General features: G+C 37.5%; 1 protein-coding gene across 10 annotated transcripts in view; it reads left to right on the forward strand.

Annotated features, from left to right (window-relative positions):
- The window catches only part of ABCC9 (ATP binding cassette subfamily C member 9), a 137,889-nt gene that overhangs the window by 75,002 nt on the left and 40,403 nt on the right, over window positions 1-22,484 (forward strand). For all 10 annotated transcript variants that reach the window (XM_047787421.1, XM_047787426.1, XM_047787419.1 and 7 more), the window contains 7 exons: window positions 905-985; window positions 10,168-10,305; window positions 10,452-10,577; window positions 14,650-14,746; window positions 17,832-18,061; window positions 19,285-19,433; window positions 19,663-19,732. In XM_047787421.1, coding sequence (XP_047643377.1) covers window positions 905-985; window positions 10,168-10,305; window positions 10,452-10,577; window positions 14,650-14,746; window positions 17,832-18,061; window positions 19,285-19,433; window positions 19,663-19,732 — 891 coding nt within the window. The remainder of the gene's footprint in view (window positions 1-904; window positions 986-10,167; window positions 10,306-10,451; window positions 10,578-14,649; window positions 14,747-17,831; window positions 18,062-19,284; window positions 19,434-19,662; window positions 19,733-22,484) is intronic.

The raw sequence follows: 22,484 nt of genomic DNA on the forward strand, positions 1-22,484 counted from the left end.
AAATTTGTTATATGGGTGTTTTGTTATCTGCATATTGCAGGTAAGAAAACAAAGATTGAAAGCAAAGGAACTTGCCCAATCAGAGTCTCTGATGCAAGTGGGATTGGTCTGATTCCATAGTCAGCATTATTTATGGCTGTTCTTTATTGCAGCATAGTATAGTATTTAAGAGTATGACCTGAACTTTTCTGACCCTTAGTTTCCATGTGGAGAACAATGCCTACGCATTGAAATTACTATGACAAAAAAGAGAAATAAGGAATGTAAAGTCATTCACAAAAGCCTGGCATGTACTTAGTGCTCAATAAACATTAGTGAGTTTTTTTTTTTTTTTTGGCTACGGCTATAGCATATGGAAGTTCCTGGGCTGGAGATTGAACGTGTACCACAGCAGCAACCCAAGCCACTGCAGTGACAACACTGGATCCTTAACCTGCTTGCTGCAAGGGAACTCCTAAATACTAGTTTTTTGAATTTTTATAATTACCACTTGATTATAAAAACATATTGCTGAAGAGTTCCATTGAATAAAACTTGTGTCAAACTTAAGAGGCACGTGTTAAATACACCACAGACAATTCATGAAACTAGAAACAATTATGGAATTACTTGCAGTTTTCAGCACTCGCCTTGGTTTTTGGTTATTAATGTTTTTATACAGCCGAGCTCTCTGTACAAAGAAGGACTGATGTTATCAGTCAAAAATTACCTTCATATAATTTGTGTTGACCGATAGATAGTTTTCATTTTGCCTTAGAAATATTATCACAATTTAATTAATAAATTACCATCAATTTATGATTTTTTTAGAGACGTTAGTATTTTAAAGGGAAATTTTTTTCCCAGAAAGATGATTTCACTTACTAAGGGAAAATGTGGGTGTTTATGGATATTTCTTCTCTAGGGCATCAACCTGAGTGGGGGTCAGAGGCAAAGAATCTGTGTGGCCCGAGCTCTCTATCAAAACACCAACATTGTCTTCTTGGTAAGAATAATGGCCTTTCCTTCTCTTTCTCCCTCATTTTTCCCTCTGGACAAATGAGTTTTTCAAGAGACAAGTAACTCAAGGAAAGATGGTTTAGCTTGTGAAATCAGAGAGAATTAAGAGGAAACAAATCATCAAAGTACAAATCGATCAACAGATTGGTGTTCGAGAGACTGAGGTGCCCAGATGGTTGTTCATTTGAGTTTTTTAACCATGAGGATTATTAATGAAAGAGTTTTGGATGGTGTTGCATGCACTGGACAGGATCATAGGACTTCTTATGTATATCGGTTGACAGAGAAAAAAGGGCTGGAAAAATACACTCTTGGTAGACATAGGGGTAAGTATGCAACTCAGGCTGTGGCTATGATTTATTAGTGAAGCTTCCTGCAATTATTCTTAGAAATCTTGATACCACCCTAGACCTACTGATGCATAATTTGTAAAGGCAGAGTCTAAAATTTGTATCTTAAAAAACTCTATAGATGATTTTCTTGTCTATCTTGGGTTAACAACTTTCTTCTACCTATGGATCCATAAATAAAATTTGATGATTATGTTGATTATCAGTTGGCTCTAGTTTGGTTCCTCCAGCAGAATGTGGCCAAGATAGCTTACAACTACATAGCAGATATTAGAGACCAGCAGGCTATGTAAATGCATCCTTCCTCTGCCTTCTCCTGTGTCTTTATTGACCATTTATAAATCTGGTTCTTAGCCCTTCTTTAGGGTTTTCACTCCACCTGAAATCAAACATCTTCCAAAAGTGGATTGGTTTTGGAGTTTCCCACTAAGTTTGCATCTTACTGGAGATGGGAGTAGAATTTGGGATAGTGCTAGAAATTCACTTCAGGTTAATGTCCCTAAGATTACCTGTCCTCCCAGTTTTTCAGAAAAAAGCACCATAAAAGCCTAGTGGTAACCCATGTAATTGTAAATCCTCTTCATAATGGGGGGACCTACAACTAGAAATGGTTTTTTGAATTTGGAATCAATTAATGATTGAATCACCTGAGGACCAAATGACTAGGACATCTGAAAGGGACCAGGGTCCTCTGAGTGCCGTGTTCTACTCTGTTTCATTCCACTGCCCTTCAATTTAATGACCCTGAGTTCACTGGTAGAACTGTAGAATTCAAAGTCAAAGGGTTAGCATTGTGGATTCCCAGCCATTCATTATGGAATTGCTTTTCATATCCTAACAACTTCTTTTTCAAAAAAAATTTATTATAATTGATTTACAGTGTTGTGTCAATTTCTGCTGTAGAGCAAAGAGACCCAGTCATATGTGTACATATATATATACATATATATATATATATATACATTCTTTTTCTCACATTATCCTCCATCATGTTCCATCACAAGTGTTTAAATATATAGTTCCTGGTGCTATACAGCAGAATCTCATTGCCCATCCACTCCAAATGCAAGAGTAACAACTTCTTGATGAATCTCCCTGAAGATAGATTGCAGCCTTTCCTTATTGATCAGTGTATGAGTTTCTTATTGTTGCTATAACAAATTGCCATAATTAGATGGCCAAATTGCCAAAACAGATTTATCATCCCACAGTTCTACAGATGAGACAACTAACATGAATATCACACGACTAAGGTCAGTGTCTCCAGGGCTATGTACCCTTCTAGAGGCTCCAGGAGAAAATCATTTCATAGTATTTTCCAACTTCTGGAGGCTGCCCACATTCTTTGGCTCATGGCTGCTTTCATTCATCTGCAAAGCTAATAACGTCTGCAAAGCCAGCATCTCTGACCATTTTTACTAGTCACCTCTCCCTCTCTTCACACCTGAGAAAATTCTCTGCTTTCAAGAGTTCATGTAATTAGTTTAGACACATCAGGATAATCTTCCCATCTCAATATCTTTCATCTTAATCATATAAGCAGACCTTAGAGATATTGCAGGTTTGGTTCCAGACCATTGCAATAAAACTAGTATCCCAATAAAGTTAGTGACATGATTCTTGTTGGTTTCCCAGTGCATATAAAAGTTATGTTGGCCATACTGTAATCTGTTAGGTGCGCAAAAGCATTATCTCTCAAAAAAAGACAATGTACCTACTTTAAATTGCTTAAATACTTAATTGCTAAAAATTGCTAATGTCATCTGAGCCATCAGTGAGTCATAATCCTTTTGCAATAGTAACATCGAAGGTCCTTGATCATAGATCACTGCAACAAATATAATAATAATAATGACAAAGCTTGCAGAATTGTGAGAATTACCAAAATGTGACACAGAGATAACGAAGTGAGCAAATGCTGTTGGAGAAATGATTCCTACAGACTTGCCAGATGCAAGGTTGCCACAAACCATCCATTTGTTTAAAAAAAAAAAAAAAGTATCTGTGGGACTGTAAAGTGAAGTGTGTCTGTATTTGCAAGACCCATTTTCCATGTAGGGTAACATAGTCACAGGTTCTGGGAATTAGAACATGGGCATCTTTAGAAACCATTATTCTGCTTTCTGCAGATAATTACGAGCTAGGCCAGGGATTAAACTCTGCATCGTCATGGATAGTGGTTGGGTTCATTAACCGCTGAGCCACGACAGGAGCTCTCTCTCTTTTTTTTTTTTTTTTTTGGTCTTGCATTCTTTAAAGGAAACATCTCCCCCAAATGTTAATACACAAACCAAATCGTGAGAAATGATTAGCAATCCATCAAATGTGGATTGTTTTATTAAGTTGTATGAAATGTTTACATTTCACTGCAACCCTGAGATGTCCTGTAAGGAAGCCAGAAGCACATACGTGATAGTAGTCATTATTAAGGGCTTTCTGTGACTCAGGCAGGATTCTAAGTACTTTATACACATGAACTTTATACACATGAACTCATTTAATTCTCACAATAACTACTATTTACACAATAACTGCTTTATACACATGAACTCATTTAATGCTCATAATAACTGCTATTTACGCCTGAGAATAGTGGGGCTTTAGGGGATCATTTATCCAAGGTCACACAGACAGTAATAGTGAAGCAAACATGTGAAGCCAGGTGATTTAATTCCATAGCCTGTGTCCTTAACCACTGCAATCTTCCTTGTTAAGAGATTCTTGGATGTCACTAAACTCTCACTGTGGAGCTTTAAAGGGATTAGCACAGTGTTCGTCACTACAGCTTTATAAGAAAATAATGATAAAATAACACTAAAAATACTCTACAGAGACTTTTACATTATTTTATTTGATCTTTGCAGCAAACAAACATGCTCTCTGACAAATCGCTTTATTATCCCTATTTTACAAAGGAAGTGAGTTTGAAAAATTGCCCAATGTTAGTGACCTGTTCTCTTAACTACTTTCAAATGTACAATAGAGTATTATTAGCTATAGTCATAGTGCTATGTATTATATCCCCAGGACATATTTATCTTACAACTGGAAGTTTGTAGCTTTTGACCACTTCTACCATTTTTCCCAATTCCACCCTACCCCCACCTCAGACAAACACCAGTCTGTTTTTTGAATTTGAGTTCAGGTTTGTATTCTTTTTTTCTTTTTTTTTTTTTTATTTTCCCACTGTACAGCAAGGGGATCAAGTTATCCTTACATGTATACATTACAATTACATTTTTTCCCCCACCCTTTCTTCTGTTGCAGCATGAGTATCTAGACAAAGTTTTCAATGCTATTCAGCAGGATCTCCTTGTAAATCTATTCTAAGTTGTGTCTGATAACCCCAAGCTCCTGATCCCTCCCACTCCCTCCCCCTCCCCCTCCCATCAGGCAGCCACAAGTCTCTTCTCCAAGTCCATGATTTTCTTTTCTGAGGAGATGTTCATTTGTGCTGGATATTAGATTCCAGTTATAAGTGATATCATATGGTATTTGTCTTTGTCTTTCTGGCTCATTTCACTCAGTATGAGATTCTCTAGTTCCATCCATGTTGCTGCAAATGGCATTATGTCATTCTTTTTTATGGCTGAGTAGTATTCCATTGTGTATATAGACCACATCTTCTGAATCCAATCATCTGTTGATGGACATTTGGGTTGTTTCCATGTCCTGGCTATTGTGAATAGTGCTGCAATGAACATGCGGGTGCATGTGTTTCTTTTAAGTCGAGTTTTGTCCGGATAGATGCCCAAGAGTGGGATCGCGGGGTCATATGGAAGTTCTATGTATAGATTTCTAAGGTATCTCCAAACTGTTCTCCATAGTGGCTGTACCAGTTTACATTCCCACCAACAGTGCAGGAGGGTTCCCTTTTCTCCACAGCCCCTCCAGCACTTGTTATTTGTGGATTTATTAATGATGGCCATTCTGACTGGTGTGAGGTGGTACCTCATGGTAGTTTTGATTTGCATTTCTCTTATAACCAGTGATGTTGAGCATTTTTTCATGTGTTTGCTGGCCATCTGTATATCTTCTTTGGAGAAATGTCTATTCAGGTCTTTTGCCCATTTTTCCATTGATTGATTGGCGTTTTTGCTGTTGGGTTGTATAAGTTGTTTATATATTCTAGAGATTAAGCCCTTGTCGGTTGCAGGTTTGTATTACTATTATTATTCCACATATGAGATCATACAGTATCTGTTTTTCTCTGTCTGACTTATTTTACTTATAATGTTGCTGCAAAAGGCACGATATCCTACCTTTTTATGGGTGAATAATATTCCATTTGTGTGTGTGTGTGTGTGTGTGTGTGTGTGTGTGTATAATCACATTTTCTTTATCCATTCATCCATTGATGGACATTAGGTAGTTTCCATATCTGGCTATTGTATATAATGCTGCAATGAACATGGAAGGTTTTAATGAACATTGAGATAAAGATTTCATTTCCTTTCAATAAATACCCAGAAATGGAATCCTGGATCAAATGGCAGTTCTATTTTTTTTTTTTTGGTAGTTCTATTTTTAAAAATTTGAGGAACCACCATAATTTTTTCTTGGTGGCTGCACCAATTTACATTTCAAACAACAGTTCACAAGAGTTTTGGCTTTCCTCTAAATTCTCACCAACCTTGGTAATTTCTTGTATTTTTGATAACAGTCAATCCAACAGGTGTGAGGTGACATCTCACTGAGGTTTTGATTTGTATTTCCCAGATACTTACTGATATTGAGCAACTTTTCATGTACCTGTTGGCCATTGAACACCTTCTTTGGGAAAATATCTATTCAAATCCTCTATTTTTTAATTTTTTTTTCCTCTATTGAACTGTATGAGTTCTTTATATTTTGGGAGTCTTAACCACTTAGCAGATATACAATTTGCAAATATTTTATCCCATTCCATTAAGTCGTCTTTTCATTTTGTTGGTGGTTTACTGTGCAGGAACTTTTTAGTTTGATGTAGTCCTACTTGTTATTTTCACTTTTTTGCCTTTTTTTTTTTGGTATCAAATTTTTTAAAAAGCATAGCTAAAAGCAATGTCAGGGAGCTTGCCCTCTACATTTCCTTCTAGGAATTTTATGGTTTCAAGTCTCATATTCATGTCTTTAATCCATTTTTTATGTTTTTTTATTTTTTTCCATTATAGTTGATTTACAGTGTTCTGTCCATTTCTACTGTACAGCAAAGTGATCCAGTCATACCTATATACATACATTCTTTTTCTCAAATTATCCTCAATCATGTTCCATCACAAGTGACTGGATATAGTTCCCTGTGCTATAAAGCATCTCACTGTCCATCCATCCCAAATGCAGTAGTTTGCATCTATTAACCTCAGACTCCCAGTCCATCCTTCTCTTTCCCTCTCCCCCTTGGCAACCACAAGTCTATTCTCCAAGTCCTTGAGTTTCTTTTCTGTGGAAAGGTTCATTTATGCTGGATATTAGATTCCAGTTATAAGTGATATCATATGGTATTTGTCTTTGTCTTTCTGGCTCATTTCACTCAGTATGAGATTCTCTAGTTCCATCCATGTTGCTGCAAATGGCATTATTTTATTCCTTTTTATGGCTGAGTAGTATTCCATTGTGTGTATATACCACATCTTCTTAATCTGTTCATCTGTCGATGGGCATTTAGGTTGTTTCCATGTTTTGGATGTTTTGAATAGTGCTGCAATGAACATACAGGTGCATAATCCATTTTGAGTTAATTTCTATATACATTGTCAGACAGTGGTCCATGTCCTTTTTTTTTTTTTTTTTTTGTCATGGCTGTTAACTTTTCCCAACACCATTATTGACGAGATTATCCTTTTTCCATTTTATATTCTTGGCTTCTTTTATTGTAAATTAATTTGCCATGTATGCATGAGTTTATCTCTGGACTCTATGTTCTGTTCCATTAATCTATGTGTCTGTTTCTGTACCAGCAAAATACTGTTTTGATTACACTAGTTTTCTAATACAGTTTGAAATCAGGAAGTGTGTTGGCTCTAGCTTTGTTCTTCTATCTCAAGATGACTTTGGACATTAGGGGTCTTCTGTGGTTGCATACAAAGCTTAGAATTTGTTGTATTTTTGTGGAAAACGTCATTGGAATTTTGACAGGGGTTACATTGAATCTCTAGAACACTTTGGATAGTGTGGATAGTTTACAAATATTAATTCTTCCAACCCATGAGCACAGGATAGATTTCCATTTATTTGTGTTTTCCAGTTTCTTTCAGCAGTGTCTTAGAATTTTCAGTGTACAGGTCTTCAGCTTCCTTGGTTAAATTAATTCCTTAGGTATTTTATTCTTTTTGACACAATTGCAAATGGGATTATTTTCCTCATTTCTCCTTCTGATAGTGTATTATTAGTGTATAGAAATGCAAACTGATTTCTGTAATTGATTTGGTATCATGCAACTTTATTGAACTCATTCACTTAGTTCTTGGTTTTTTGATGAAATCTTTAGGTCTTTTATGGATGATATTATGTCATCTGTGAATAGAGACAGTTTAACTTCTTCCTTTTCTATTTGGATGCCTTTTATTTCTTTTTCTTGATTCACTGCTCTGGCATAGTGCTTCCAGTACTATGCTGACTAGAAGTAGTGAGAGTGGACATCCTTGTCTTGTTCCTGGTATGATGTAAGCTATGGGATTGTCATATGTGGCTTTTTTTTTTTTTATGTTGAGGTATGTTCCCTCCATACCCACTTTATTCAGAGTTTTCTTTTATTAAAAAAAATTATGGCCACATCCACAGCATATAGAAGTTCTTGGGCCAGGCATTGAATCCAAACCACAGCTGCAGCAATGCTGGATCCTTTATCCCACTGCACATGGCCAGGGATCAAACTCACACCTCTGCAGTGACCCAAGATGCTGCAGTCAGATTCTTAACCGACTGCTCCATGGGGGGAGTACCTATTCAGAGTTTTTAATCATAATTGAATGTTGAATTTTGTCAAATGCTATTTCTGCTTTTATTCAGTTGATCATATGATTTTTTTTTTTCATTTTTGTCTGCCCTGTGGCATATGGACCTCCTAGGCAAGGGATCAGGTCAGAGCTGCAGTCACACTCTAAGCTACAGCTTCTGCAGTGCCAGATCCCTAACCCACTGTTCCATGCTAGGGGTTGAATTCTCCTCCCAGTACTCCCAAGACACTGCGGATCCCATTGTGCCATGGTGAGAGCTCCTGATCATAGGATTTTTATCCTTAATTTTATTATTGTGGTATATCACATTGATCGATTTGAGAATATTGAACCTTCCTTGCATCCCTGGAATAAATCTATTTTGATCATGGTGTATGAACTTTTTAATGAATGTTGAATTTGGTTTGTTAATGTTTTGTTGAGCATCTTTACATCTATGTGCAAAGAAACATTGGTCAATAATTTTCTTGGAGTGTTTTTGTCGGATTTTGATATCAGGTTAATGCTAGCTTTGTAAAATTAGTTTGGAAGTGTTCTTTCCTCTTTTATTTTTTGGTAAAGTTTTGAGAAGGATTGGTTATTAATTCTTCTTTAAATGTTCAGTTGAATTCACCAGTGAAGCCATCTGGTCCTCGACTTTTGTTTGTTGGAATGTTTTTGCTTACTAATTCAATCCCCTTACCAGTAATTGGTTGTTTGATTTTCTCGTTCTCCATGATTTATTTTTTTGTAGGTTATTTATTTTTAGAAATGTATGCATGTCTTTTAGGTGTTCAGTTTGCTGGTGTATAATTTTTCATAGTAATCTCATGATCCTTTGTATTTGTGTGGTATCACTTGTAATGTTGCTTCTTTCATTTATAATTTCATTTTAACTCTCTTCTTTTTTTCCTGGTGAGTCATGATAATGGTTTGTATATTTAGGTTTTGGTTTTTTTTGTTTGTTTGTTTGTTTTTGCAAAAACCAGCTCCTATTCGATCTTTTCTATCTGTACCTTTTACATTTCCACTCTGATCTTTGTTATTTCCTTCCTTTTATTAACTTTGGGCTTAGTTTTTTTTTTATCCTAGTTTCTTGAAGTGTAAAGTCAGGTTCTTTATTTGAGGTTTTTCTTTTTTCTTAATATAGGCCTTTATTTCTATAAAATTCTCTTAGAACTGTTCTTGCTGCAACCCCTGAGTTTTGATAGATTGTATGTCATTTTCATTTGTCTCAATATATTTTTTGATTTCCACTTTTGGTTTTTTTCTTTGACTCATTGGTTGTTCATGAGTGTGTTGTTTAATCTCCACATATTTGTGAATTTCTCAGTGATGGAGTTTATGGTGAGAGTGTGTCTCAGCCTTTCCTACCTATTTTGATGTATTTTCTCAGTCACTAGGAATTATTCAACTAGTTTCTGTATTTCTTTCAGAGAGATTTGTTCTGTGTACATGCAGTGTGTCCATGGTAGGAGAGAAAATTCAAGAGCCTCCTCTATTGCCACATTGGTCCAGAGTCTATGTGTATTTTTATTATCTAAAATTTATTTCCCTCCAATTATCATTTCATTCTTTGTTTTGTTTTTTTTGTTTGTTTGTTTGTTTTAGATTGTTGAGTAATGTTGAATTTGGACTTGGAGATTGTATGTATAAGAATTCAAATCACTTTGAATATTGTTATTTACTCTTAAAATTATTTTAAGGTGGAAGAAAATGAAAGCTTCATTTTAATTTCAATACCTTTTCCTGTAATTTAAAGTTATTCAGAGTCTGTTTACTATAAATTGGATTTGTGGGATAATTTACCCTCAGTTATTTCTTTTCCTACTTTATGGAGGAGCTGAATTACAAAGAGAGTATAAAAACTTTTCATCACCTCTCCATTTTCCTTGTTGCAGGATGATCCATTTTCTGCCTTGGATATTCACTTGAGTGACCATTTAATGCAGGAAGGGATTTTGAAATTTCTCCAAGATGACAAGAGGACACTTGTTCTTGTGACTCACAAATTACAATATCTAACACATGCTGACTGGGTAAGAGTTTAAAAGAAACTTCATTACTTTTTTATTACAGTTATATAAAATGCATAGACACATTAAAATGCTGTCTGGGATAAAGATAATTCACTTGGCCAATTAAGGATTTTTGTCGCAATTCTTCTATTGTGTGCTTTCCTTAGATCATAGCCATGAAAGATGGAAGTGTACTAAGAGAGGGGACTTTGAAGGACATTCAGACCAAAGATGTTGAGCTTTATGAGCACTGGAAGACACTTATGAATCGGCAAGATCAAGAACTAGAAAAGGTAATTGCTCAGAGTTCGGAAAAGTTCAGAGTTCAGTTCAGAAGAATCAGGAATATAGTATATAATTACTAAAAATGCTTTTTAAGATGTATTAACTTTTAATGTTTGATAATCTGATAGGTCTCATCTGAAATCCAAAATAATTGTGCATTTATATATCATTAGTCGATAGGCTTCTTCAACACTAAAAAAATTTAATGATATCTTTTGGATGAAATGTCAGGTTTTAGAGGATTTTTTATTTGAACTTGAAGCATATTGCAATTATCATGTGTTTAGAACTTAAACTGCTTTCTCAAGCATGCCATTGCCTCACTTTATCTTATTTTTTCTCATCTATGTCTTATTTTTCTCATCTGTAATACGAGAGTATTTTCACTCACCACTTACAAGTGGAGGGTTATGGGCCAAAAAAAAAAAATTCTAAGATGATTTTGAAAGAAGGAAGAGCTGAGCTGTGGGTACACTGGTAAAGCATGTCTGAGATGGGGTTAGGGGATGAATGAAAGTCATAAGGAAGAAATAATCATAAAGTTTTACATTTGTATATTTTTTAAAGTTCACGAAGCCTTTTTTTTTTCACATGATCTCATTTAATTCTCACAAGACCCCAGAATTAAGGCTTGAAAATATGAAAAATAAGCAAAGAAAATATGACCTCACTTTTATAGATGAGAAAACAGGTTCAGAGAGGCTAAGTAACTTGCCTAAGTTGTACAGTACATACAGTAAGTGGTACCAGGTCCATGCCCAGTGTAATTCCACTATATGATTTTGTATGATGTAATTATAACATTGAATGAAATGATAACAGAGTTGGAAACCAAGTTGGAGCATGATGAGAGAACAACTCGTGGTTGAGAGGAGAAACTCTAAGTTAAATTAGTAAATTTTCAAAATGTTTTTCTCTTGAGTCGGGACTAGGAAGTGTCCAGAATTTGGTAGTCCTGACTTGGAATGAACATTATAGAATGAAAATTTTATATCAGCAAATTTCTCAAGAAATTAAAATGTTTTATTTTATAAAGGAAAATAATTATCTATGTTTCCATAGCAAAAGGAAGATTAAAAAGTCAGACGAACCACGATATTACTTTGTCTTCCGTGGGTTTGCCAAAGATCTCAAAAGCAAACTACCTAAGGAAGAAAAGATATGTAAAAAATTTTAAGTAAAAGAGGACAAATCACAGAACGTTTGAAATGAGACTATTCGTAAGAACATTACAAGGTGCAATTGACAGGAGCCCATTTAGGCATTATGTCTGGGATGCTTGATCATAAACTTAACTGAGATGGCTCCAAATGACATTTTTTTCAGTGTTCTAGATTCCGGGGACAGCAGAATATGACGTAAGCTTAAGGAGTGGACTATTTATGGTTTACTTTGGAAAGAAGATCTGGGGGAAAAAGAAAGAGAGAGACAGTTCTCTTGGCTTGATTTTACAGTAATACTAAATGTTGAGCAAACCAAGAAGAAAGTCCATTAAGTTGTATTTAGAAATGGTCACTTGAGATTGCATATGTCTATAAGCAAAGACACATCACAGGGTTACAAATTAGCTGAGAGAGATACAGAGCAAGTCAGAGTGTGGAAAGGGTGCATCCAGTGGTGAGGTGAAAGTGTGGCCAGTAGAAGCTAGCAAGAATCATGCACCTGCCCAGAATCCTCACCTGGGGATGCAGGGAGGGCAGCTAGAGAAGGGCAGGTGCCTGAAATTCATCTGGAATTCATCCTCTTCCCCACACTGTGGGGAAGACACAGCACCTTGGGGAAGTGTTCATGAAGACAGCTTCTTATTTAATTTGCTATGTGGCGGGATTGAGTGTTTGCCTAGAACAGTGGTTCTCAGCCAGGGTCGATTTTATCTTCTGGGGGACATTTAGCAACATCTAGAGATGTTTTCGTTTATCACAACATGGGGAGGGGTGGCCAAGTGCTACTGGCATCTAGCTGGTAGAGGATAGGAATGCTGCTAAACATTCAACAAAGCACAGCCCCCACAGCAAAGAATTTTCTGGCAAGAAGTCAGTAGTGCTGAGGTTGAGAAAGGCTGGCCTAGAGCCAGAGTAGATCAAGCAAACAGAGAAGGGAGTGAAAATAGAAGACTCACAAAGCATCTCACTGAAGGGTTCTAGACAGATCTATAGGTCTAAAGGTTAAGGGGTAACCAGGAAGAAATATTTTAAAAGGATAGAAATGATAGCTATAAAAAGTAGATAAAACTTTCAGTTGATTTAAATGTTATTAAAAATTCTGCTTTCAATGGCATCACCCAATGTCTGCATAATTTTATCAAGCAAAAGAAACTAGCATCTTTGGAGTTTCCTCCAACCCTCACCTTGACCTCACAGTTCACAGGCATCCAGTAAATATTTATTGGATAAATGGAATTAAGTGTATAGTAACTTAATCCAAATAACAACAGAATTTAAAATATTTAACCTCAAATAAGCCTAATATGAGAATTTACTCATAAGAAAAATGATTCAACATTAAAGTCTTTTTCTCACACAGATCCATGAGTTGAACAAGAACCAAATCTTCCACTTTTCTGTGTGTAGGTTCATTTCATTTCATTTCACTGTACACAAAATATCTGGTCCTTTTTAATTTTGTGTTTTATTTACTGTCATGTGCAACTGTGGGTTTTCATATCATCAGGCATAGTTAAAAGCTAACGTGAAATTGTCTCTAAAAAAATTCTCTTCAACAAACACTTTCACTTTTACTCTTCTTTCAACCAAGAACTTGAAAGCAACAGAACTTTCTAATAGCAGGTCTCCTAAGTTACACATATTGTATGAGGCCAAACAAACAGAAACAAAACAAGACCACTACCCAGAGATTGATCACTAGAGAATTATTGAATTATCAATGTAACTGAACTGCGATTTTTTTTTTTCTTGGTATCAGCATGTACAGGAAGCCCTCAATTTACCGTAGGTTCCGAAAGTCTGTGGATCAGTATTTGGAACTCAGAATGCATTTCCCCAAAGAAACAGGGATATGGTTAGTTTCCCAGATTATCCTGAAGAAGCTGATTTACCTCCACAGTTGTAACTGAACTGATGTTACCACTCCAGATCTAAAGTCAAGGGGGTGGAATATTGTTAGCAGAGGACTGGAGAAAACAAAATGCTTCTCCCTTTCTCAGCACAGGACAAGTCCGGAACAACTCTTAAACATTCACCAACTTTGTTCGTAGCATTTTCCCACTTCTCTTTCTGCCTAGCTTCCCTTCCCAGGGCTATCTTCGAAACTGCTAGGCAGTTGAATACCCTCATTTCCCTTTTGCTTCAGAATTACCCACCTTCTTTCAGTTTCTGAAGTCCCTTTCTTTTGTGCCATTCCCTTAGTGAGATGCTCATTAAAACCTCATGTCCATTTAATGATTCCTAATAATAGTGGGTGATTGAGGGTGCTTTAATTCATCCAGAACGACATGCATTTTTAAAGGAATAGATCTATAAACATAGGTGAATCTTTAATTAGAAAAATTACAAGGGTACGTGAAAGTGACATAAAAATAAAAACAGGCGTTCCCGACGTGGCACAGCAGAAACGAATCATGAGGTTGCGGGTTTGATCCCTGACTTCGCTCAGTGGATTAAGGATCTGGCGTTGCTGTGAGCTGTGGTCTAGGTTGTAGACATGCTCAGATCTGGCATTGCTGTGGCTATGCTGTAGGCTGGCAGCTGTGGCTCCGATTAGACCCCTAGCCTGGGAACCTCCATAGGCCAAAAAAAAAAAAAAAGGCAATAAATAAATAAACAAAACAAGTAGCAATGGTGGGACCAGACTTTAAGGCTCTGGGAGGTGTTCCTCTGCCCCCAGGGTCAGTCCCATCATGTTGTTACTACTCTTCCTGACTTCCTACTGCCTCTGAGCTCTGACACACTTCCTATAAACCCCAGACATTGCTCCGCACCTGCTCCAGTGACAGAATTTGTCCATCTGTGGAGTGTAAAGATAACCAATGATTGGTACTTGGTACGCGTGTGTCACTGATTGGTCAGTTGAACTTGCCTGTGGCTGGGAGCTCCTCCATTAATAGCACAATGTTTACTGCAGGATATGGAAGCTGACCAAACAACTTTAGAGAGAAAAACACTCCGAAGAGCCATGTACTCAAGAGAGGCTAAAGCCCAACTGGAGGATGAAGATGAAGGTAGACTTTTTTAAAAAAATATTTGAAACATTACAATGGGTAATAAGATGTGGGGGCCTTTCCTTGATAACTGATGTGTGAATATGCCCATGAGGAATGACCAGTCACTCTGCATGGGGGAGAAAGGCCAAATCAAATACATAAAACTGAAAACAAGAAGAATAGGAGTGAAGGAAAGGTGTGTGTAGTCAACCAACAGGCATCTCGAGGAGCTTCCCAAAGTGTGTCTGAGTGTTTTTGTGTTATATGTGAGAGAGCTGATAGGAAAAGGCAGTGGTTTCTAAACAGGTCTAGACCCTTGTTCAGATAAATCTGTCCTTTGGAAATGAATAAATGGGGAATATGTAGAAAACACTACTTTGAACGATTTATACCTGAGTCCTTTGGTAAGTTCCTATGGGGTTTTCATGATAGAATAGCAACGGAGAGTAAGAGAATTAGAAACATCTTTGCTTTATTTCAGTTTTCTGAATCTAATAAGGTATGAGGGGGAAGGTTTGTTGAAAATTTGAGGAATAGGATGAAATAGTAACATTGCTTTGGCATTTGTTGCCAAGCAGTTTGTAAGATAAACCACACTTAAGTCCATAGAGTAACTGCATTCTACTTCATTTTTGCTGTACGGTTTTGGCTTAAGACCACATACTACAATTTAAAAAGAGAAAGTTGGAGTTCCCAGCGTGACTCAGCAGTTAAGTAACCTCATAGTATCTATGAGGACACGGGTTCAATCCCTGGCTTCGCTCAGTGGGTTAAGGATCTGGCATTGCCGTGAACTATGGTGTAGGTCGAAAATGCGGCTCAGATCCTGAGTTGCTGTGGCTGTGGCTGTGACATAGGCCGGCTACTACAGCTACGACTGAACCTTAGCCTGGAAACCTCCGTGTGCGGCCCTAAAAGACAAAAAGACACACACACACACACACACACACACACAAAAGAGAAGGTCACAATTTTGGGCTGAAGGACACCAAAATGTGCTACTTTTATATTTCAGATAACTATTCCATATTCCAGCAAGTACTCATTGAGTAAATAATGAATGAATGAATGAATGAATTTTGTTCTTCAATTTCTTAGATTTAAAAGTGTTTTTAGGAGTTCCGGTCGTGGTGCAGTGGTTAACGAATCCAACTAAGAACCATGAGGTTGCTGGTTCGGTCCCTGCCCTTGCTCAGTGGGTTAAGGATCCAGCGTTGCCATGAGCTGTGGTATAGGTTGCAGATGCCGGCTCGGATCCTGTGTTGCTGTAGCTGTGGTGTAGGCTGGCGGCTACAGCTCTGATTAGGCCTCTAGCCTGGGAACCTCCATATGCCTCAGGAGCGGCCCAAGAAATAGCAAAAAAAGAGAAAAAAAAATTCTTAAAAAAAAAAAGTGTTTTTAAAGAATGTTTGGTGCTGTAAACTGACAGTCTCCAGAATTGAAATGCATTCTTTCTAATGCAGTCTAAAATTGAGGTCATGCCCAGTTATTCTCTCCAATATGCCAGTGGTGAGCATAGTATTTGAGAGGCTGGCTCTGCCCTGCGCTTGCCTTGTTAATCTGTTTTCTCAGGTATAAAATAAGATAATAATACTTTTCTTACAGAGTAAAAGCAGGTAATGTATATGAAAGAGCCCAGTATGGTACCTATTACCTACTAGATCGCTGCTCCTGGTGCTGTCAGGATGTCTGCTCAGGCAAAACCAGTAAGAAGGGAAGTAGTTGCCCATATTATTTCTATTACTAACCATTGGCCAGTTCATCACATGGACAAATTATGTACTAGGAAAGTGAAGAAATGTTATCTTTAGCTGAACAGCCATATGGAAACAGAGAATGGATATTCAGGAGGCAGCTAGCAGTCTGCAGAGGTCTACCTCTGATTCTGTAAATTCCTAATCTTGTTCTTAAACATTGGACCCACCCTTACCAAAAGGTATATTATCTGAAACCTATTCATTTTTTTTGTATCCAACTCAAATATTAGGCTCCTTGGTGATGCTTAATCTTTCCATCCTGTCCATAGTTAGATCTCTGTGGTCTGGTGACCTATAAACTAAAGACAAGTTACCTATTTTTCCTACCCCCAACCTGCTCACTACATAGTAGTGAAGTGCACACAGGATTATTTCAATGGAAACTGCCTTTGGGAAAGGAGAGGATAGGAAATGCACAATAAGGAATTCCCATTGTGGCTCAGTTGGTTAAGAACCTGACTAGTATCCATAAGGATGCAGGTTCAATCTCTGGCCTTGCTCTGTGGGTTAAGGATGCAATGTTGCCGCAAGCTGTAGTGTAGGTCTCAGACAAGGCTTGGATCCTGTGTTGCTGTGGCTGTGGCGTAGGCCAGCAGTTGCAGCTCTGATTCGACCCCTAGCCTGGGAACTTCTATATGCCACAGGTGTGACTATAAAAAGCAAAAAATAAAAGAAAGAAAGAAAGAAGGAAGGGAGAAAGAAAAGAGATGCACAACAGTTATTGGGCCACAAAAATGATCAAATTTTGTTGCTCAGGAAATGCCAAAATTCCCTGTCCTCATAATGGAGTATGTTCTTAGATTAGCCGTCTGGAAGTTTCCAGATAGTCTGAACAGCTGAGTAGAACTCCCTGCCCATTGTCCTCTGTCCCCTGGCTTTGCCTTCTGGAAGGCTTCTTTTTGTGCATGCTCCCCCAAAATCACATTTAAGACGTGCCATAGAGATTATGGATTATACCCTCTTGAGCTATGTGCAAATTTCAGAGCCTATTTCCTCTTGGTGCAGTTTTACACATTCAGAAATTTAGAGTTCAAAAAATTATAAATGTTTGCATGCCAGGCACATAGTTTTATTGGAAACACAATTTCTTCAATAACTTAGTAAACCGCAGCTCCGATTTGACCCCTAGCCCATGGAAATATGCTGTGAATGCGGCCTGAAAAAGAAAAAGAAAAAGAAAGAAGGAAGGAAATGATGTTTTTCCCTGCTCAAGGCATTTAAAATTTGTAAAACTAACTCCTATATTTCTATAAATTTGAGGGAGTTATTTTGTTTGTGAGGGGAGATAATACACATTCTGTCTACCCAATGCCCGCTGGAAGATTAAACAAGTGTTTTGTATGCAGAGGAAGAAGAGGAGGAAGAAGAGGATGATAACATGTCCACTGTAATGAGGCTCAGGACTAAAATGCCGTGGAAGACCTGTTGGCGATACCTCACTTCTGGAGGATTCTTCTTGCTCTTCCTGATGATTTTCTCTAAGCTTTTGAAACATTCCGTCATTGTAGCTATCGACTATTGGCTGGCCACCTGGACCTCAGAGTACAATATAAAGAATACTGGAAAAACTGATCAGGTACCGTGAGTTCTGTTTTTACATCATCAAGGAAATTTTGAGATTAACAGTGATACCCTTTTACCTAGTTAGATGTGAATAGCCCCAAAATCATAGGACATTTGTGGTTTTATTAAAATTTCTTTTATTGAAGTATAATTGATTTACAATTCTGTGTTAATTTCTGCTATACAACTAAGTGATTCAGTTATACATTCATGCACATCATTTTTTATATTCTTTTCCATTGCAGTTTATCACAGAATATTGAATATAGTTCGCTGTGCTGTAGGACCTTGTCATTTATCTATTCTATATATAATAGTTTGCATCTGCTAATCTCAAACTTTCAATCCATCTCTTCCTTACCCTCCATGGCAATCACAGGTCTGTTCTCCGTGTCTGTCACAGGACTTTTGTAATGATTCAATCAGCTAATTAGAGCAAGACCTAGAATATCCTAAGAAGCATTTAAAGATAATGCTTGGCTTTGGATTCAAGGGGGCTGTACACGTGGTGTGTGTGTGTGTGTAATATACATAAAGGACTTTTGTTGACATTCTGATGGTATTTGATTTTTAACTACCTATTCCAGTGTGTTAGCTGGTCATTCTAAGATTAGGGATATCGAAGATGAGCTCTATCAAAGATAATGTAAAAGACCAAGAACATTTCAAATCAGAAAACAGACTCTAGGGAGTTACCGTTGTGGCTCAGTGGTTAACGAATCCGACTAGGAACCATGAGGTTGCTGGTTCGGTCCCTGCCCTTGCTCAGCGGGTTAATGATCCAGTGTTGCCATGAGCTGTGGTATAGGTTGCAGACGCCGGCTCGGATCCTGCATTGCTGTGGCTCTGGGGTAGGCCGGTGGCTACAGCTCCGATTCGACCTCTAGCCTGGGAACCTCCATATGCCGAGGGAGCAGCCCTAGAAAAGGCAAAAAGACCAAAAAAAAAGAAAAAAGAAAAAAGAAAGAAAGAAAACAGACTTTAATGCTTTATCTTCCCTTAAGCAAACCTCGAAGGAGTGTGAAGGAAGCAAGTGGGAACATGGACTTGGGATTATGGGGGGGGGGGAGAGGAGGGGAAACCGCCCCGAGTCACCCCAAACAGCCCTCCTTCAGCTATCTAAACTGACGCAAGATAGTGGGGTTGATGACATTACCTAACTTTTGTGTTCCAGTAAGGAAAAAACTCAATTGATAATTTCATGTGTTCTTTTTGTGTATGTTGGTTGCATCTTAGACCTTCTACGTGGCTGGATTTAGCATACTTTGTGGAGCAGGCATTTTCCTCTGCCTTGTCACATCTCTCACTGTGGAATGGATGGGCCTCACAGCTGCCAAAAATCTTCACCACAATCTCCTCAATAAGATAATTCTTGGACCAATAAGGTAAAAAAAAAAAAAAAAAGTAGGTTTTTTTTTTTTAATTCCCACACACAAAATCCTAAAAATATGCCTTTTCATGTTTTAAGTGACATGAAATTTTAAAGAATTGATTCAGTCCTTGAGCAGATAAATAGGGATCTTCTCCTTCTCATGACTCCACAATGTCCATTAGCAGAGCTCAGGTTCCAGGTGATTGAGGATTATCACACATTCCAATCTGTTTACTGCCTAGATTCTTTGATACCACCCCCCTGGGACTGATTCTCAATCGCTTTTCTGCTGATACAAATATCATCGATCAGGTGAGTGCTTGAGTTACTTCCAAGTTCAAAAGTGAAATTCTCAGGGTAAGCTCAATAATATTTTAAGATAAACTAGGATTCCTTTAACAATAGAGGATTTCTAAAACCTTAGTGAAAGCCCATGTGCATTCATATCAATATTACATATATGGGAGTTCCCACCATGGCGCAGCAGAAACAAATCTGACTAGGAACCATGAGGTTGCAGGTTCGGTCCCTGGCCTTGCTCTGTGGGTTAAGGATCTAGTGTTGCTGTGAGCTGTGGTGTAGGTTGCAGAAACGGCTTGGATCTGGGGTTGCTGTGGCTCTGGTGCAAGCTGGCAGCTATAGCTCCGATTAGGCCCCTAGCCTGGGAACCTCCATATGCCACAGGTGCGACCCTAAAAAAAAAAATCACTTCTACACATAAATGACTTCTAGAGTAACATCTTAAAAGAAAACCTTAACTTTAAATAACGTATGCCTGTGGAAGAGGATACTTAGAGAATCAAAATATGAATGCAAATAAAGAGAAATAGCAAAGAATGAACATTGAAATTTTTTATCATAAAAAGAAGTGGTTTTGATCAATGTTATATCTCAATTCACAGTAAAGTCTTTGAAGTTTAGTATTAATGCAGAGTGTCTCCCAGGAATAAAGAATGGAATACCAAGCTGTCTTTAAGTTTATTAAAACTATCCTTTAAGTTTATTACATTAGCTCTTGTATGTGAGAAACTTTAGATAATATGATGTTTTAGGGACTATTTCAAGGATGCCCCGTATAGTCTTAGGTCTTGATGCCTCTAGACATTTGTCCTGAAATTAAAGACTTCAAACTCTGAAATTGGATCACTCCACGAACAGACTTCTTAGGATAAGTGAGCAAAGAACTAGCAAATCCAGCCCTTTCTTTTTCTGATTTTCCAGAGTGGCCTTAAGAACATCTATATTACCATCAATTTAGAAAAAGAATGCTTGATGCATGCAGCCGTGGAGAATGTATGCTGAGAAATGCTGACATTTTCATAGCATTGGTGTCAGGTCACATTGCACCTAAAACACTTCCTAAGGAGTATGCATTAGAAAAGAAGAGACAAAATACCCCTTATTTGAAAGATACTTTTGCTACCTAGAGAATCCAAAACAGTTAGTACAACAAAGAACCAGAAAGTTTAGCAGTGTGTCTGCATAAGACATATGATATAAAGGTTGGGAACTTTCTCAACACCAATTAAAAAATTACCTGTGTCTGCATAAGACATATGATATAAAGGTTGGGAACTTTCTCAACACCAATTTAAAAATTACCTGAAAAGTAAATTTCATTTATAATAACAACAAAAACTGTGAGAATAGAAGTAAACCCAATGTGAAGAGAAGTGATCCAACAATCCTGGAAATCATAAAAATCCTGTGTGTGTTGCGTGTGTATGTGTGTACATACATACAATGTATACATACATTTCCCTAACACCTAAAAATACTATAAAATTGAAACACTCTGGTGATCACAGAAAACAGGTAGATAAAAAAAATGGAGGGAGTTCCCTTCGTGGCTCAGTGTTAACAAATCTGACTAGGAACCATGAGGTTGTGGGTTGGATCCCTGGCTTTGCTCGGTGGGTTGGGGATCCAGCGTTGCCGTGAGCTGTGGTGTCAGTCACAGACTCGGCTCGGATCCCACATTGCTGTGGCTCTGGCATAGGCTGGCAGCTGTGGCTCCAATTCCACCCCTAGCCTGGGAACCTCCATGTGCCTCAGGAACAGCCCTAGAAGAAGGCAAAAATAAATAAATAAATAAAAAGGAAAAATAAAAAACACCAGCACATCTTCAATCACTAAGAAAAGGGGCTTATTTTTTCAGTAAGGGATCACTCCACAAACAGACTCCTTAGGATGAGACAGTTAGATTGGGATAATTCACTGTCTATAAAATAAAATACAAGGCAAAATTCACATGCAATGTAGAGAGCCATATAATAACATAAAAGTACAAAATAAAATATAGGACAGTAGTTTTAGAAAAGTCTTTTTAAGTAAGACACAAATTTCAGAAAAAGCCAACAGAAATGACTCAAGTTTTTTTTGTTTTTTTTTGTTGTTTGTTTTTTGCTTTTTGGGGCGGCACCCACAGCATATGGAAGTTCCCAGGCTAGGGGTCAATCAGAGCTACAGCTGCCGGCCTATGCCACACAGAATCCAAGCTGTGTTGTGACCTACACCACAGCTCATGGCAATGCCGGATCCTTAATCCACTGAGCGAAGCCAGGGATTGAACCCACAACCTCATGGCTCCTAGTCAGATTCGTTTCTGCTGTACCATAACGGGAGCTCCACTCTAAAATTTTAAACTTCTATTCAGCTAAAAGCACCAAAGACAAATTTAAAATATAATAGGTTAATTGGGTGAAAACTGGCGACATATGTAAGGAAAAAGGATAAACATCCATGACAGGTAAAGAGCACCTAAAAATCAATAAGGAAGGTAAAAAAATCTAATGAAATGTGGAAAAAATATGTGCACGCAATTACAGAAAATTTAAATATATTGCAATAGAGGGATAGCTAAATATGTTTTTAATACTATGCAGCCACTAAAAAATAGATGTGTATATGATGGCATAGGAAGATTTACAATCCATCTTGTTTAGTAAAACAAAACTAGCAAATGGACAAATTAAGATTTAGAGTATAGTGCAATTTGTATAAAACCCCATAAGACAAATAGGTAGATAGGTGAATAACTGGCCGATGATGTAGGTGCGTAGGT

The sequence above is a fragment of the Phacochoerus africanus genome, chromosome 7 (assembly GCF_016906955.1).
Source record: "Phacochoerus africanus isolate WHEZ1 chromosome 7, ROS_Pafr_v1, whole genome shotgun sequence".
NCBI lineage: Eukaryota > Metazoa > Chordata > Mammalia > Artiodactyla > Suidae > Phacochoerus > Phacochoerus africanus.